The 16657-nt window shown below is 50.9% G+C and overlaps 1 protein-coding gene across 2 annotated transcripts; it reads left to right on the plus strand.

Annotated features, from left to right (window-relative positions):
- The first annotated feature begins 2220 nt into the window (after positions 1-2220).
- Positions 2221-14195, plus strand: ZNHIT1 (zinc finger HIT-type containing 1). 2 transcript variants are annotated; one of them, XM_040346967.1, is made up of 5 exons: positions 2221-2325; positions 10201-10368; positions 11581-11666; positions 13795-13964; positions 14059-14195. In XM_040346967.1, exons 1-5 carry the CDS (start codon positions 2304-2306, stop codon positions 14078-14080), a joined length of 468 nt encoding a protein of 155 aa, XP_040202901.1. In that variant the 5' UTR covers positions 2221-2303; the 3' UTR covers positions 14081-14195. The 2 variants fall into 2 exon arrangements, with proteins under 2 accessions (XP_040202901.1, XP_040202902.1); XM_040346968.1 differs by having other exon boundaries at positions 11581-11660.
- Positions 14196-16657: the final 2462 nt, after the last annotated feature.

Below are 16657 nucleotides of genomic sequence, written 5' to 3' on the forward strand. Positions count from 1 at the left end.
TACGCTCGGCGCGGGAGCGCACCTAATTTAAATGATTCCCGCCCCCGGCGTAAATTTGCCAGCGCTCCCTTTGCAATTCACGGAGCTACTGCTCCGTGGATCGAGGGCAGCGCAAAATATTTGCGGGGGCGCAGGGCAAAATCGTTGCCCTGCTCCCCCGCAAATATCGCGCAATTCTACTTGAATCTGGGCGAGTGATTGTTTTTTCACTGATTTCATGCTTTCCAGCCTGGAGGAGAGATGTGGAGTCTTATTGACCCCGCCTCTCTCCATAAAGAGGACCTGTCACACTGATTACGATTACAAGGGATGTTTACATTCCTTGTAATAGGAATAAAAGTGATCAAAAAAAAAAAAAAAAAGTGTAAAAATAAAGTAAAGTAAAATAAAAAATATATATAAAAAAAAAATTAAAACGCCCCTGTCCCCGGTAGCTCGCGCTCAGAAGGGAACGCGCACGTAAGTCCCGCCCACATATGTAAACGCCGTTCAAACCACACATGTGAGGTATCGCCACGTGCGTTAGAGCGCCAGCAACAATTCTAGCCCTAGACCTCCTCTGTAACTCTAAAAAAAAAAATTAAAGCATCGCCTATAGAGATATTTAAGCACCGGAGTTTGGCACCAATCCACGAGCGTGCGCAATTTTTAAAGCGTGACACGTTAGGTATATATTTACTCGGCGTAACATCATCTTTCACAGTATACAAAAAAAAAATTGGGCTAACTTTACTGTTTTGTTATTTTTTAATTCACAAAACAGTTTTTTTTTTTTTTCCAAAACAAAAAGGCGTTTGAAAAATGATTGCGCAAATAACGTGTGAGATAAAAAGTTGCAATGACCGCCGTTTTATCCCCTAGGGTGTCTGCTAAAAAAAACATATATATAATGTTTGGAGGTTCTGAGTAGTTTTCTAGTAAAAAAAAATGATGATTTTTACAAGAAGTGGCAGAATAGGCCTGGTAGGGAAGAAGTGGTTAAAAAAGAGAGGGCCAGATTCTCGTACGTTCGCGTAACTTTGTGCGGGCGTAACGTATCTGATTTACGTTACGCCTCCGCAACTTAGACGGGCAAGTGTTGTATTCTCAAAGCACTTGCTCCGTAAGTTGCGGCGGCGTAGCGTAAATCGGCCGGCGTAAGCCCGCCTAATTCAAATTTGGATCCGGGGGGCGTATTTTATGTAAATCTTCTGTGACCCGACGTGATTGACGTTTTTCACGAACGGCACATGCGCCGTCCGTGGAATTTCCCAGTGTGCATTGCTCCAAAGTACGCCGCAAGGATGTCATTGGTTTCGACGTGAACGTAAATGACATCCAGCTCCATTCACGGACGACTTACGCAAACGACGTAACTTTTTCAAATTTCGACGATGGAACGATGGCCATACTTAACATTGGTACGCCACCATATAGCAGGGGCAACTATACGCCGGGAAAAGCCTAACGTAAACGGCGTATCTGTACTGCGTTCGGGAATTTACGTATCTAGCTAATTTACATATTTTGACGCGTAAATCAGCGTACACGCCCCTAGCGGCCAGCGTAAAAATGCAGTTACGATCCGACGGCGTAAGAGACTCACGCCTGTTGGATCTAACAGATATCTATGCGTAATCAGGCGCATAGATATGACGGCGCAACGCAGAGATACGCCGTCGTATCTCGGTTGTGAATCTGGGCCACAAACTTTAGTGCTTTACCTTTAAAAAGTGTGAAAATTTACACTGCGCATGCGTCAAGCCGCTGGTTGGCGGAAGTGACCGCCCGAAACCGCGCGCTGGTTGGCAAACTCCTCGGCCTCTCATTGTTTAACGCTGCAGCCAACCATCTGCTTTTCGGCCGCTCGGGGGCAGCAGAGTCCACTTATAGCGGGGGGGGGAGTATAGGAATTTGACGTGTTGGCTGGGAAAGCCGTTTCCCCTTCCCAGTTAGAGCTGCTGTGAGACAAAAGCAAGATGGCCACCGCCGTGTTATACAATAAAAGTTTGCCGCTCAGTTTACTGTGTATACAAATCGGTGTGTGAAATTCCTGACTCCAGTGGGTGTAACAAGATGTCCTTTCTGTGTGGACGAGTGAGGGGTGTAGCAAGATGGCGGCCGGGGCGCGCCAACTTCCGCCAACCAGTGGCCTGGCACAGGCGCAGTGTCGGATTCGCGGCCCCGCGCATGCGTCGTTCAACAGGCGTCGCCCATTTTCTTTTCTGCGCACGCGTTTTCTACCCTCATTCATTGGCCCACCCCCTTCCCGGAGCGTGCGCAGTGTCGTCGGCTGTACGGGGCAGATCGCGGGACTCGCTAATATGCTGGACAAGAAACACTCCGGTGAGTGCTTATTTTTTTCGGCGGCCACCGTCACGTGATCGCACAGTCTCCACCCCAGCGCTATGCTGGGCCACACCCCCTCTCATTCCGAGTGTTGGGAATGGGCGGGGCGCTGAGCGTGGGGGGAGGGGTCATGTCTGTGGATCCTGTGAGGGGGGAGGGGGGAATTATTAACATTTTTAAAGGACAGGTCCATAGGAAGTGGGTTTTTCCTTCCCTGCAAAGTAAAGACATAATGGGCTTGTGTGCATGGCATACTAGCCCATTGTATGGTGCTCCGTCACATATGGCGACCCATAACATTTGGCTACTCCCCTGGAGTGCGCATGCGCGACGCCGCCATAGGCGTTCCAACACTTTTACAAAAGTGACAGAGAATTTAGCTGAAAGGAATCTGTGAACGTTTTAGTAATTGCTTTTCGATGAGAATTTAGCTTCCGCCAAAGTGTTGGGACGCATATGGCGGCGGCGCGCATGCGCACTCCAGCGGGTAGCCCAATCTGATGTGTCGCCGTATGTGACGAAAGCAGTGGCACTTACCTGCGGTTCGAAGCCCGCCATGTCCCCGCATCCATCTTCACCCGTCTTCCTTCCCGGGGGCCACGGACTCCACATGTGTGATTGACAATCACGGCACATTCGTCTGAAGAAAAGGACGTTCCTTCACAGCGCATGCGCAGGTGACGTCATCAGGACCGTATAGAGTGAATATCTCCTGAATGGCGCACGTTTAGGAAATATTTACACCTCCTACAGGGAGCTTCACAACCTCTTTAAAGGACAGGTCCACATTAAAGGACGGGTCCATGTTAAGGGGCAGGTCCACTCTTAAAGTTAACGTGGACCTGTCCTGTAAGAGTGGACCTCTCCCTTAAAGCGGGAGTTCACCCATTTCTAAATTATTTTTTTTTCTCCCCTTAGCTTCCTGCTCGTTCGGTCTAGGGGAATCGGCTATTTGTATTAAAATATGATCCGTACTTACCCGTTTTCGAGATGCATCTTCTTCCGTCGCTTCCGGGTATGGGTCTTCGGGAGCGGGCGTTCCTTCTTGATTGACAGTCTTCCGACGGTCGCATCCATCGCGTCACTCGTAGCCGAAAGAAGCCGAACGTCGGTGCGGCTGTATACTGCGCCTGCGCACCGACGTTCGGCTTCTTTCGGAAAATCGTGACGCGATGGATGCGACCGTCGGAAGCCTCTCGGAAGACTGTCAATCAAGAAGGAACGCCCATTCCCGCAGCCCATACCCGGAAGCGGCGGAGAGGATGCATCTCGTAAACGGGTAAGTAATGCTCATATTTTAAAACAAATAGCCGATTCCCCTAGACAAAACGAGCATCCATCTAAGGGGGAAAAGTGCCCTCTAAGGGTGAACCCCCGCTTTAACTTAGACCTGTCCTTAAATGTGGTCCTGTCTTTGAAGAGTGGACCTGTCCTTTTAACTTGGACCTGTCCTGTAAGAGTGGATCTGTCCTTATAAGCCCAGGTTCACACTGGGTACGATTTGAGATGCGATTTCACATGTCAAATCGCATCTCAAATCGGCGGCAATTGTCGGCAATGGCACTGTCCTTATTGGTGCGACGCCGCATGTGCGGCGCTGCACCGATTTCAAAAAGTAGTTCCTGTACTACTTTTTGCGATTTTGGGCCACGATTTAAATCGCAGCCGAAATCGCGGCAAAATTGCGGTAAAATCGCGATTTTTACCGCGATTTTTAATTTGCAGCAGTGTGAACCTAGCCTTAATAGTGGGTCTGCCCTGTAAGAGTGGACCTGCCCTGTAAGAGTGGACCTGCCCTGTAAGGGTGGACCTGACCTGTAAGAGTGGACCTGTCCTGTAAGAGTGGACCTGCCCTGTAAGAGTAGACCTGACCTGCCCTGTAAGAGTGGACCTGCCCTGTAAGGGTGGACCTGACCTGTAAGAGTGGACCTGTCCTGTAAGAGTGGACCTGCCCTGTAAGAGTAGACCTGACCTGTCCTGTAAGAGTGGACCTGACCTGTCCTGTAAGAGTGGACCTGCCCTCTAAGGGTGGACCAGCCCTCTAAGGGTGGACCTGCCCTGTAAGAGTGGACCTGACCTGTAAGAGTGGACCTGTCCTGTAAGAGTGGACCTGCCCTGTAAGAGTAGACCTGACCTGTCCTGTAAGAGTGGACCTGACCTGTCCTGTAAGAGTGGACCTGCCCTCTAAGGGTGGACCAGCCCTCTAAGGGTGGACCTGCCCTGTAAGAGTGGACCTGACCTGTAAGAGTGGACCTGACCTGTAAGAGTGGACCTGACCTGTAAGAGTGGACCTGTCCTGTAAGAGTGGACCTGTCCTGTAAGAGTGGACCTGACCTGTAAGAGTGGACCTGACCTGTAAGAGTGGACCTGACCTGTAAGAGTAGACCTGCCCTGTAAGAGTAGACCTGTCCTGTAAGAGTGGACCTGACCTGTAAGAGTAGACCTGACCTGTAAGAGTGGACCTGACCTGTCCTGTAAGAGTAGACCTGACCTGTCCTGTAAGAGTGGACCTGCCCTGTAAGAGTAGACCTGACCTGCCCTGTAAGAGTGGACCTGACCTGTCCTGTAAGAGTGGACCTGACCTGTCCTGTAAGAGTAGACCTGACCTGTCCTGTAAGAGTGGACCTGCCCTGTAAGAGTAGACCTGACCTGCCCTGTAAGAGTAGACCTGACCTGCCCTGTAAGAGTGGACCTGACCTGTCCTGTAAGAGTGGACCTGACCTGCCCTGTAAGAGTGGACCTGACCTGTCCTGTAAGAGTAGACCTGACCTGTCCTGTAAGAGTAGACCTGACCTGTCCTGTAAGAGTAGACCTGACCTGCCCTGTAAGAGTAGACCTGACCTGTCCTGTAAGAGTAGACCTGACCTGTCCTGTAAGAGTAGACCTGACCTGTCCTGTAAGAGTGGACCTGACCTGTCCTGTAAGAGTGGACCTGACCTGTCCTGTAAGAGTGGACCTGACCTGTCCTGTAAGAGTAGACCTGACCTGTCCTGTAAGAGTGGACCTGACCTGTCCTGTAAGAGTGGACCTGTCCTGTAAGAGTGGGCCTGTTCCTGTAAGAGCGGGCCTGTTCCTGTAAGAGCGGGCCTGTTCCTGTAAGAGCGGGCCTGTTCCTGTAAGAGCGGGCCTGTTCCTGTAAGAGCGGGCCTGCCCTGTAAGAGCAGGCCTGTTCCTGTAAGAGTGGACCTGTCCTCTAAGGGTGGACCTGCCCTGTATAAGTGGATCTGCCCTGTAAGAGCGGGCCTGTTCCTGTAAGAGCGGACCTGTCCTGTAAGAGCGGGCCTGTTTCTGTAAGAGCGGACCTGTCCTGTAAGAGCGGACCTGTCCTGTAAGAGCGGGCCTGTTTCTGTAAGAGCGGGCCTGTTCCTGTAAGAGTAGACCTGTCCTGTAAGAGCGGGCCTGTTCCTGTAAGAGCGGGCCTGTTCCTGTAAGAGCGGGCCTGTTCCTGTAAGAGCGGGCCTGTTCCTGTAAGAGTGGGCCTGTTCCTGTAAGAGTGGACCTGCCCTGTAAGAGTGGACCTGCCCTGTAAGAGTGGACCTGACCTGTCCTGTAAGAGTGGACCTGACCTGCCCTGTAAGAGTGGACCTGCCCTGTAAGAGTGGACCTGCCCTGTAAGAGTGGACCTGCCCTGTAAGAGTGGACCTGCCCTGTAAGAGTGGACCTGTTCCTGTAAGAGTGGACCTGCCCTGTAAGAGTGGACCTGCCCTGTAAGAGTGGACCTGCCCTGTAAGAGTGGACCTGTTCCTGTAAGAGTGGACCTGTTCCTGTAAGAGTGGACCTGTTCCTGTAAGAGTGGACCTGCCCTGTATAAGTGGATCTGCCCTGTAAGAGTAGACCTGTCCTGTAAGAGTAGACCTGTCCTGTAAGAGTGGACCTGACCTGTAAGAGTAGACCTGTCCTGTAAGAGTGGACCTGACCTGTAAGAGTAGACCTGACCTGTAAGAGTGGACCTGACCTGTCCTGTAAGAGTAGACCTGACCTGTCCTGTAAGAGTGGACCTGCCCTGTAAGAGTAGACCTGACCTGCCCTGTAAGAGTGGACCTGACCTGTCCTGTAAGAGTGGACCTGACCTGTCCTGTAAGAGTAGACCTGACCTGTCCTGTAAGAGTGGACCTGCCCTGTAAGAGTAGACCTGACCTGCCCTGTAAGAGTAGACCTGACCTGCCCTGTAAGAGTGGACCTGACCTGTCCTGTAAGAGTAGACCTGACCTGCCCTGTAAGAGTGGACCTGACCTGTCCTGTAAGAGTAGACCTGACCTGTCCTGTAAGAGTAGACCTGACCTGTAAGAGTGGACCTGACCTGTCCTGTAAGAGTAGACCTGACCTGTCCTGTAAGAGTGGACCTGCCCTGTAAGGGTAGACCTGACCTGCCCTGTAAGAGTGGACCTGACCTGTCCTGTAAGAGTGGACCTGACCTGTCCTGTAAGAGTAGACCTGACCTGTCCTGTAAGAGTGGACCTGCCCTGTAAGAGTAGACCTGACCTGCCCTGTAAGAGTAGACCTGACCTGCCCTGTAAGAGTGGACCTGACCTGTCCTGTAAGAGTAGACCTGACCTGCCCTGTAAGAGTGGACCTGACCTGTCCTGTAAGAGTGGACCTGACCTGTAAGAGTAGACCTGTCCTGTAAGAGTGGACCTGACCTGTAAGAGTAGACCTGACCTGTAAGAGTGGACCTGACCTGTCCTGTAAGAGTAGACCTGACCTGTCCTGTAAGAGTGGACCTGCCCTGTAAGAGTAGACCTGACCTGCCCTGTAAGAGTGGACCTGACCTGTCCTGTAAGAGTGGACCTGACCTGTCCTGTAAGAGTAGACCTGACCTGTCCTGTAAGAGTGGACCTGCCCTGTAAGAGTAGACCTGACCTGCCCTGTAAGAGTAGACCTGACCTGCCCTGTAAGAGTAGACCTGACCTGTCCTGTAAGAGTAGACCTGACCTGCCCTGTAAGAGTAGACCTGACCTGTCCTGTAAGAGTAGACCTGACCTGTCCTGTAAGAGTGGACCTGACCTGTCCTGTAAGAGTGGACCTGACCTGTCCTGTAAGAGTAGACCTGACCTGTCCTGTAAGAGTGGACCTGACCTGTCCTGTAAGAGTGGACCTGACCTGTCCTGTAAGAGTGGACCTGACCTGTCCTGTAAGAGTGGACCTGTCCTGTAAGAGTGGGCCTGTTCCTGTAAGAGCGGGCCTGTTCCTGTAAGAGCGGGCCTGTTCCTGTAAGAGCGGGCCTGTTCCTGTAAGAGCGGGCCTGTTCCTGTAAGAGCGGGCCTGCCCTGTAAGAGCAGGCCTGTTCCTGTAAGAGTGGACCTGTCCTCTAAGGGTGGACCTGCCCTGTATAAGTGGATCTGCCCTGTAAGAGCGGGCCTGTTCCTGTAAGAGCGGACCTGTCCTGTAAGAGCGGGCCTGTTTCTGTAAGAGCGGACCTGTCCTGTAAGAGCGGACCTGTCCTGTAAGAGCGGGCCTGTTTCTGTAAGAGCGGGCCTGTTCCTGTAAGAGTAGACCTGTCCTGTAAGAGCGGGCCTGTTCCTGTAAGAGCGGGCCTGTTCCTGTAAGAGCGGGCCTGTTCCTGTAAGAGCGGGCCTGTTCCTGTAAGAGCGGGCCTGTTCCTGTAAGAGTGGGCCTGTTCCTGTAAGAGTGGACCTGCCCTGTAAGAGTGGACCTGCCCTGTAAGAGTGGACCTGACCTGTCCTGTAAGAGTGGACCTGACCTGTCCTGTAAGAGTGGACCTGCCCTGTAAGAGTGGACCTGCCCTGTAAGAGTGGACCTGCCCTGTAAGAGTGGACCTGCCCTGTAAGAGTGGACCTGCCCTGTAAGAGTGGACCTGCCCTGTAAGAGTGGACCTGTTCCTGTAAGAGTGGACCTGCCCTGTAAGAGTGGACCTGCCCTGTAAGAGTGGACCTGCCCTGTAAGAGTGGACCTGCCCTGTAAGAGTGGATCTGCCCTGTAAGAGCGGACCTGTCCTGTAAGAGTGGACCTGCCCTGTAAGAGTGGATCTGCCCTGTAAGAGCGGACCTGTCCTCTAAGGGTGGACCTGTCCTGTAAGAGTGGATCTGCCCTGTAAGAGTGGACCTGTCCTCTAAGGGTGGAGCTGTCCTGTAAGAGCGGACCTGTCCTCTAAGAGTGGACCTGCCCTGTATAAGTGGACCTGCCCTGTAAGAGTGGACCTGCCCTGTATAAGTGGATCTGCCCTGTAAGAGTGGACCTGCCCTGTAAGAGTGGACCTGTAAGAGTGGACCTGCCCTGTAAGAGTGGACCTGCCCTGTATAAGTGGATCTGCCCTGTAAGAGTGGACCTGCCCTGTAAGAGTGGATCTGCCCTGTAAGAGCGGACCTGTCCTGTAAGAGTGGACCTGCCCTGTAAGAGTGGATCTGCCCTGTAAGAGCGGACCTGTCCTCTAAGGGTGGACCTGTCCTGTAAGTGTGGATCTGCCCTGTAAGAGTGGACCTGTCCTCTAAGGGTGGAGCTGTCCTGTAAGAGTGGATCTGCCCTGTAAGAGTGGACCTGTCCTCTAAGGGTGGAGCTGTCCTGTAAGAGTGGATCTGCCCTGTAAGAGCGGACCTGTCCTCTAAGAGTGGACCTGCCCTGTATAAGTGGATCTGCCCTGTAAGAGTGGACCTGCCCTGTAAGGCCGCGTACAGACGAGCAAACATGTACGATGAAACCGGTCCGCCGGACCGTTTTCACCGTACATGTCTGCCCGGGGATTTCTGTATGGTGGCTGTACACACCATCATACAGAAATCCGCTCGTAAACAATACGTGGGGCAAGGCAGTAAAGGGGCGGGTCTGTGACACCCAGAATGAGGTTACCTGGACAATAAAGAAGGGGCGGGGCTGTGATACACCGAATGAGGTTACCTGTGCAATAAGAAAGGGCGGGGCTGTGACACCCAGAATGAGGTTATCTGGACAATGAAGAAGGGGCGGGGCTGTGACACCCAGAATAATATTTATCAAGGCAGTGAGGGGGCAGGGCTGTGACACCCAGAATGAGGTTACCTGGACAATGAAGAAGGGGCGGGGCACCCAGAAGGAGGTTATCTAGACAATGATGAAGGGGCGGGGCCATGACACCCAGAATGATGTTACCTGGGCAATGAAGAAGGGGCGGGCCTGTGACACCCAGAATAATATTTATCAAGGCAGTGAAGGGGCAGGGCTGTGACACCTAAAATGAGGTTACCTGGACAATGAAGAAGGGGCAGGACTGTGACACCCAGAATGAGGTTACCTGGACAATGAAAAAGGGGCGGGGCTGTGACACCCAGAATGAGGTTACCTGGGCAATAAGAAAGGGCGGGGCTGTGACACCCAGAATGATGTTACCTGGGCAATGAAGAAGGGGCGGGGCTGTGACACCCAGTGTAATATTTATCAAGGAAGTGAAGGGGCGGGGCTGTGACACCCAGAATGAGGTTACCTGCACAATGAAGAAGGGGCGGGGCTGTGACACCCAGAATGATGTTACCTGGGCAATTAGAAAGGGCGGGGCTGTGACACCCAGAATAATATTTATCAAGGCAGTGAGGGGGCAGGGCTGTGACACCCAGAATGAGGTTACCTGGACAATGAAGAAGGGGCGGGGCTGTGACACCCAGAATGGGGTTACCTGGACAATGAAGAAGGGGCGGGCCATGACACCCAGAATGATGTTACCTGGGCAATGAAGAAGGGGCGGGGCTGTGACATCCAGAATGATGTTACCTGGGCAATAAGAAAGGGTGGGCCTGTGACACCCAGAATAATATTTATCAAGGCAGTGAAGGGGCAGGGCTGTGACACCCAAAATGAAGAAGGGGCGGGGCTGTGACACCCAGAATAATGTCATGTAATACATTAACATGGAGTATTAATACTTTCTACCCTCTGCATTTTCAGTGCGCTCCAATGACCCCTCCCAGAGGCGGGTGTTGGACTCCGCCACCCGCCAGCGCCGCCTCAACCGTCAGCTGGAAGCTTTGGAAAAGGACAATTTCCAGGATGACCCCCACGCCAACCTGCCGCAGCTCAAGCGCCTCCCGCAGTTCGATGACGACACAGAGACCGGTAGGTGGTCGTCCCCTGGTATGGTGCATTGTGGGAGAAATAGCGATGGACTCTCATTGGTGATAATGATACATTGTAGATCTGTTGGTTATCAGGGAAGGATTATCAGATGTAACAATGTATCCAGATTCCAATCCTGACGGCATTAAAATTACTAAGAACCCCCAGCAACAGCCACTGTGCTGGACTTGGGAGGCCGGGAAACATGGCGGGGACACACCCAGGAGGTAATGACACATACAAGGGAGCGTGGCCTCTTTATGGGACTGAATGAGGAGTGTGAGTAAGACTGGTGGGGTTCAGGGAAGGAGATAATAAAATAAGTAGCTACACTCTAAGGCACTCAAACTGGCAGCCCTCCAGCTGTTGCGGAACTACAAGTCCCATGAGGCATTGCAAGGATTACAGGTACAAGCATGACTCCCAAAGGTAAAAGGCGTGATGGGACTTGTAGTTTCACAACAGCTGGAGGGCCACAGGTTGAGAACCAATGCTCTAAGACACTAGGCAAGGGGGTCTCAAACTGGCGGCCCTCCAGCTGTTGCGAAACTACAAGTCCCATGAGGCATTGCAAGGCTGACAGTTACAAGCATGACTCTCACAGGCAGAGGCATGATGGGACTTGTAGTTTTGCAACAGCTGGAGGGCCACCAGTTTGAGACCCCCTGATCTGAGGGGTTCACTCCATTCAGAATAGAAGATGTAAGCCTTGTGATGTCTCCCTGTAAATGCTCCGGTCCCTCCTGTTGGAAGTCTTTTGATGCAGGAGGGCAGTTCCCAAACACACCCACAGGAGGCGTGTCCTTGTCTTTCCCTTGCAGAAGCCTTGATCGATATAGATATCAGTAACACTCTGGTTCCCTGAGCTGGGTACAGGCTCTTGAAGTATTTAAAAAAAAAATGATCAGGGAAACTGCATGTTGAGTTGAGAGGTATCTTGATGTAGCGCGGTTTTACCCCTAAGGGACCCGACGCGCTTGACTAGGGCCAATTTAGACGGGAGCCAATTAACTTACCAGTATGTTTTTAGAGTGTAGGAGGAAATCGGAGTACCCAGAGGAAACCCGCGCAGGCACAGGGAGTACATGCAAACTCCAGGCAGATGGTGTCGTGGTCGGGATTCGAACCAGCGACCCGTTTGCTGCTAGGTGAAAGTGCTATCCACTACAAATCTTCCTGATGTTGGATTGTTTTTTTTTTGGTTTGTGTCAGGCAAGAAAAGGAAGAAAACGCGAGGAGATCATTTTAAGCTGCGATTCCGGAAGAATTTCCAGGCTCTTCTGGAGGAACAGGTCAGTGTATGTGTCATCCATGGGGGGGGTGGGGAATAATTAATATCTCTTTCTATATGTGTCACCCTGCAGGAGGAGAACAGACTCCTATCCCCTTTTATATGTGTCCCCCTGCAGGAGGAGAACAGACTCCTATCCCCCTCTATACGTGTCACCCTGCAGGAGGAGAACAGACTCCTATCCCCCTCTATACGTGTCACCCTGCAGGAGGAGAACAGACTCCTATCTCCTTCTATATGTGTCACCCTGCAGGAGGAGAACAGACTCCTATCCCCTTCTATATGTGTCACCCTGCAGGAGGAGAACAGACCCATATCTCTTTCTATATGTGTCACCCTGCAGGAGGAGAACAGTCTCCTATCCCCTTCTATATGTGTCACCCTGCAGGAGGAGAACAGACTCATATCCCCTTCTATATGTGTCACCCTGCAGGAGGAGAACAGACCCATATCTCTCTCTATATGTGTCACCCTGCAGGAGGAGAACAGTCTCCTATCCCCTTCTATATGTGTCACCCTGCAGGAGGAGAACAGACTCATATCCCCTTCTATATGTGTCACCCTGCAGGAGGAGAACAGACTCATATCCCCTTCTATATGTGTCACCCTGCAGGAGGAGAACAGACTCATATCCCCTTCTATATGTGTCACCCTGCAGGAGGAGAACAGACTCATATCCCCTTCTATATGTGTCACCCTGCAGGAGGAGAACAGACTCCTATCCCCTTCTATATGTGTCACCCTGCAGGAGGAGAACAGACTCCAACCCCCTATATATGTGTCACCCTGCAGGAGGAGAACAGACTCATATCCCCTTCTATATGTGTCACCCTTCAGGAGGAGAACAGACTCCTATCCCCTTCTATATGTGTCACCCTGCAGGAGGAGAACAGACTCATATCCCCTTCTATATGTGTCACCCTGCAGGAGGAGAACAGACTCCTATCCCCTTCTATATGTGTCACCCTGCAGGAGGAGAACAGACTCCTATCCCCTTCTATATGTGTCACCCTGCAGGAGGAGAACAGACTCCTATCCCCTTCTATATGTGTCACCCTGCAGGAGGAGACCAGACTCCTATCCCCTTCTATATGTGTCACCCGGCAGGAGGAAAACAGACTCATATCTCCTTCTATATGTATCACCCTGCAGGAGGAGAACAGACTCCTATCTCCTTCTATATGTATCACCCTGCAGGAGGAGAACAGACTCCTATCTCCTTCTATATGTGTCACCCTGCAGGAGGAGAACAAACTCCTATCTTCTTCTATATGTGTCACCCTGCAGGAGGAGGACAGACTTCTACCCCCTTCTATATGTGTCACCCTGCAGGAGGAGAACAGACTCCTATCCCCTTCTATATGTGTCACCCTGCAGGAGGAGAACAGACTCATATCCCCTTCTATATGTGTCACCCTGCAGGAGGAGAACAGACTCCTATCCCCTTCTATATGTGTCACCCTGCAGGAGGAGAACAGACTCCTATCCCCTTCTATATGTGTCACCCTGCAGGAGGAGAACAGACTCCTATCCCCTTCTATATGTGTCACCCTGCAGGAGGAGAACAGACTCCTATCCCCTTCTATAGGTGTCACCCTGCAGAAGGAGAACAGACTCCTATCTCCTTCTATATGTGTCACCCCGCAGGAGGAGAATAGACTCCTATCCCCTTCTATATGTGTCACCCTGCAGGAGGAGAACAGACTCCTATCTCCTTCTATATGTGTCACCCTGCAGGAGGAGAACAGACTCCTATCCCCTTCTATAGGTGTCACCCTGCAGGAGGAGAACAGACTCCTATCTCCTATATGTGTCCCCCTGCAGGAGGAGAACAGACTCCTATCCCCTTCTATATGTGTCACCCTGCAGGAGGAGAACAGACTCCTATCCCCTTCTATAGGTGTCACCCTGCAGGAGGAGAACAGACTCCTATCCCCTTCTATAGGTGTCACCCTGCAGGAGGAGAACAGACTCCTATCTCCTATATGTGTCCCCCTGCAGGAGGAGAACAGACTCCTATCCCCTTCTATATGTGTCACCCTGCAGGAGGAGAATAGACTCCTATCCCCTTCTATATATGTGTCACCCCGCAGGAGGAGAATTGATATTTTTTCTTTCTTCTTTCCTTGTTCCAGAATCTGAGCACAAGTGAAGGACCCAATTACCTGACGGCCTGTGCGGCTTCATCCAGCTTCCCCCAGCGCCATTTCTGTACTGTGTGCGGATTTCCCTCCAATTATTGCTGCGTGTCGTGCGGAGCGCGGTATTGCTGCGTCAAGTGTCTGGGCACCCATCAGGAGACCAGGTGACTTCTCTCCTCCTATCATCTCCTTCCTGAATATTCCATGCTTGGTGTTTTCATCCTGACTGATCGCGGTTTGTGTGTTTTTCTTTTTCAGGTGTCTGAAGTGGACGGTATGAGATCTCCCTCCGCTGTGCGCTGTAATTATTGTAAATATCTGCTTTGTAATGATAATTCTGTACATTTTTTTTTTTTTATGTCAATGGTTGCTGAAAAATAAAACATGTTCTCTTATTTTGTTTGCGTTGATTGAACTGTCAGATTCTAAACACCAATTTGTTGGCTCCTTAAAGGGGGGGTTCACCCTAAAAACGACTTTCTCTTATTACATTTGCCCCCCACATTACAATACGATTATGCCTATTAGTTTTTTTTTGATGCTGTACATACCTTGATACAGCATATTCACCTGTGACATCAATCACCAGCATGTTAGGAACGCCCACTCCCGCGGGACTCGCAACCCGGAAGCTACGGGTGAATATGCTGTATCAAGGTATGTACAGCATCAAAAAAAAAACTAATAGGCATAATCGTATTGTAATGTGGGGGGCAAATGTAATAAGAGAAAGTCGTTTTTAGGGTGAACCTCCCGTTTAAAGTAGAAGTATCTCCATGAGGTTATCGGTTATCTCCATGAGGTTATCGGTTATCTCCATGAGGTTATCGGTTATCTCAATGAGGTTATCTCCATGAGGTTATCGGTTATCTCCATGAGGTTATCGGTTTTCTCCATGAAGTTATCGGTTATCTCCATGAGGTTATCTCCATGAGGTTATCGGTTATCTCAATGAGGTTATCGGTTATCTCCATGAGGTTATCGGTCATCTCCATGAGGTTATCGGTCATCTCCATGAGGTTATCGGTCATCTCAATGAGGTTATCTCCATGAGGTTATCGGTTATCTCCATGAGGTTATCGGTCATCTCCATGAGGTTATCGGTCATCTCCATGAGGTTATCGGTTATCTCAATGAGGTTATCTCCATGAGGTTATCGGTTATCTCCATGAGGTTATCGGTTATCTCCATGAGGTTATCTCCATGAGGTTATCGGTTTTCTCCATGAAGTTATCGGTTATCTCCACAAGGTTATCGGTTATCTCCCATGAGGCTATCTCCCATGAGGCTATCTCCCATGAGGTTATGTCCCATGAGGCCATCTCCCATGAGGTTATAGGTTATCTCCATGAGGTTATCGGTTATCTCCATGAGGTTATCGGTTATCTCCATGAGGCTATCTCCCATGAGGTTATGTCCCATGAGGATATCTCCCATGAGGATATCTCCCATGAGGTTATCTCCCATGAGGTTATCTCCCATGAGGCTATCTCCCATTAAGGCTATCTCCCATGAGGCTATCTCCCATGAGGTTATCGGTTATCTCCATGAGGTTATCGGTTATCTCCATGAGGTTATCGGTTATCTCCATGAGGTTATTGGTTATCTCCATGAGGGTATCTCCCATGAGGCTATCTCCCATGATGTTATAGGTTATCTCCCATGAGGTTTTCTCCCATGAGGCTATAGGTTATCTCTCATGACGTTATCTCCCATGAGGCTATCTCCATGAGGTTATCGGTTATCTGTTATCTCCATGAGGTTATCGGTTATCTGTTATCTCCATGAGGTTATTGGTTATCTCCATGAGGGTATCTCCCATGAGGTTATAGGTTATCTCCCATGAGGCTATCTCCCATGAGGCTATCTCCATGAGGTTATCGGTTATCTGTTATCTCCATGAGGTTATCGGTTATCTGTTATCTCCATGAGGTTATTGGTTATCTCCATGAGGGTATCTCCCATGAGGTTATAGGTTATCTCCCATGAGGCTATCTCCCATGAGGCTATCTCCCATGAGGTTATCTCTATGAGGCTCAGTGGCTGAATTATCAGGGTCCCAACAGTCGCTGTCGCTTCTGGGCCCTGTCGTTCCTCCGCTGTGGGGGTCCCCAGGACGGTCAAATAGTGCTCGGGTTTGAATAGACTCGGGGGGGGGGGGGGGGGGCTGGACGGCCGCGTGGTGACGTTTATTAGGAGGAGGAGGATACGTCGGCACACACCAATCCAGCAGAGCGTCTGCAGAGTCACACTCCAGCTGGCCTGGATGGGACATCTTCCCCTCCGCTCTCCATCAGCTGGACCCGGCTCCCCCTGCCAAGCAAATGTATCCATTGCCGGCGCCATTTTGTTGAAGTTTGCTCTATATACAGAGTGAAGTGGGTCTTCAACAAAATGTCGCCCAAACCCCACAACTATGGGAAAAATATTATTTGTGAATGAGATCATTTAGACTGAAGGGGTGGGTGATATGAAGAGGGGGAGTGGGAGAGCCGGGAGGAGAAGAGAAGAGGATCAAAGGTCAAAGCCAAGGTCTGCCTGAGCCTGTCCTGCACCCAATCAATGGAGGTGGTGAGGTCAGTTTAACAGCTCCAACCAGGCCACACAGAGTCTATGGGAGGGGGGGGTCACTGTGGTCACCAGAGTCCCCCTTCACATCAAAGTCTGAAGGATTACCCCCAGTGCAAGGGAGAAATCTGTAGACCCTGATGTAAAGGGGAACTCTGATGTAAAAAGGAATGCTGCGGACCATGATGCAAAGGGGAACGCTGTAGACTCTGATGTAAAGGGGCTTACATCAGAGTTTCCCTTTACACTTGAGTTCGCAGCATTCCCCTTTACATCAGGGGTGAGAGCG

This window comes from Rana temporaria, chromosome 3 (assembly GCF_905171775.1).
Source record: "Rana temporaria chromosome 3, aRanTem1.1, whole genome shotgun sequence".
NCBI classification, from domain to species: Eukaryota; Metazoa; Chordata; class Amphibia; order Anura; family Ranidae; genus Rana; species Rana temporaria.

Excerpts from the sequence above, each read along its gene's own strand:
- ZNHIT1 (XM_040346967.1), top strand. The coding sequence starts at position 2,304 with ATGCTGGACAAGAAACACTCCG. Across the intron at positions 2,326-10,200 it reads GCTGGACAAGAAACACTCCG|TGCGCTCCAATGACCCCTCC; the intron begins GTGAGTGCTTAT and ends CTGCATTTTCAG. Across the intron at positions 11,667-13,794 it reads TTCTGGAGGAACAGGTCAGT|AATCTGAGCACAAGTGAAGG; the intron begins GTATGTGTCATC and ends TCCTTGTTCCAG.